Source organism: Monoraphidium neglectum, assembly GCF_000611645.1.
Source record: "Monoraphidium neglectum strain SAG 48.87 unplaced genomic scaffold scaffold04451, whole genome shotgun sequence".
NCBI classification, from domain to species: domain Eukaryota; kingdom Viridiplantae; phylum Chlorophyta; class Chlorophyceae; order Sphaeropleales; family Selenastraceae; genus Monoraphidium; species Monoraphidium neglectum.
In genome coordinates, this window is record NW_014009178.1 from 1 (window position 1) to 1,401 (window position 1,401).

The following is a 1,401-nucleotide window of genomic DNA, read 5'->3' on the forward strand; positions in this document are numbered from 1 at the left end:
GTGGGGAGAGGAGGTGGTGGTGGGCGTGGGCGGGGGGGGAGTACCCTTTAATGGAGACGGACGATCAGGAGGGGGTGGGATCGGGCTGAGTGGAGTGGTGCGCAGGGTCGCGGGTGGATTATCAGTGTTGATTGGGCAGATTGTTGTCTCATTTTTATCTTGCAAGTGCAAAGGTGCTTAGATGTCGCACAGCAAGGGGCCAGCACACTTACACGCACAAACCACTGTAACGCATGCGCACGCATCCACACGCAAACACCTGCACGGAAATGTATCTTCCCCCACCCCCTCAGATCAACCCCGAGGCTGCCGAGCTCGTGTTTGAGCGCACCGCGCTGCTCAAGTGGCTGCTGGCGCGCGTGCGGCGGCGCGCCAGTGACAGCAACCGCCTGTACGCCTCGGAGCTGCTCGCCATCCTCGTGCAGGTGAGATCTGGGTGATCTGGACCGCAACCTAGGGCGCCAGATCTGGGCCGCGATCCGGGCTGGTTTTCGTGGACGCTTCCTGCCTCTTCCGCGTACGACTGACTGCGACGCCGCAAGCAAACTCCGCTATGTTTGCGTTTGCGCGCAGCCAACTGCGACGCCGCATGCGACCCCTGCCGCCGTGCGCTGTCTTCCCTAGGGGCGCGAGGCCAACCAGCGGCGGCTGGGGGCCGCGGACGGCATTGACGCCGTGCTGCTGTCCATCAGCCCCTACAAGAGCAGGGACCCGCAGGTACGCGTCGAGTGGAGGAATCCAGTTTATGTGTGTGTGTTTTGTGTATGTGTGTATGTATGTAGGTGCCTCTGTGTATATATATCAACGCGTGTGTGTATGTGTGCGCATGTGTGCGTGCGCACGCACGCGCGCGTGCGCGCGCGCGCGCGTGTGTGTGTGTGTGTGACAGAGAGAGAGTGTGTGAGAGAGAGGGAGGCGTTCATGTGTGTGCGTGTCCAACTCCTGAATCTAAGCCTACCTTTTTACACACGCCTTGGGTAGAAGTTGAGGTTTTAAGGGCTAGAGTTTGCAACATCGCCAATCTTTTTAACCTTGATTCCATCCCCAACATCAGGATGCTGAGGAGCAGGAGTACCTTGAGAACCTGTTTGACGCCCTCTGCTCCTGCCTCATGCTGCCAGAAAACAGGATCGCATTCGTGGCCGCAGAGGTGGGTGGGGGGCGCACACGCACGCGCGCATGCACACACACACACACACACACACACACACATATACAAACACACACATCATACATGCACATGCACACACACAACACGCAACACACACGCACACATGCAAGCGTCCATGATACACCCTTGGCTGCTCGCCTCGGATCGCCCCATGCAGCTGACACCTGTCTTCCGCGCAGCCACTGCTGGCGTTGCCCCCGCAAACGCCGCTGACGCAGAACCCCTGCCCC

At 59.6% G+C, this 1,401-nt stretch overlaps 1 protein-coding gene across 1 annotated transcript in view; it reads left to right on the forward strand.

Moving 5' to 3' along the window:
- Nucleotides 1-50: 50 nt before the first annotated feature.
- The window catches only part of MNEG_14390 (Beta-catenin-like protein 1), a gene marked incomplete at both ends in the record, with an annotated part of 4,778 nt that continues 3,427 nt past the window's right edge, over nucleotides 51-1,401 (forward strand). Inside the window, 4 exons of the mRNA XM_014037138.1 lie at nucleotides 51-74; nucleotides 294-425; nucleotides 625-717; nucleotides 1,055-1,150. Coding sequence (XP_013892592.1) covers nucleotides 51-74; nucleotides 294-425; nucleotides 625-717; nucleotides 1,055-1,150 — 345 coding nt within the window. The remainder of the gene's footprint in view (nucleotides 75-293; nucleotides 426-624; nucleotides 718-1,054; nucleotides 1,151-1,401) is intronic.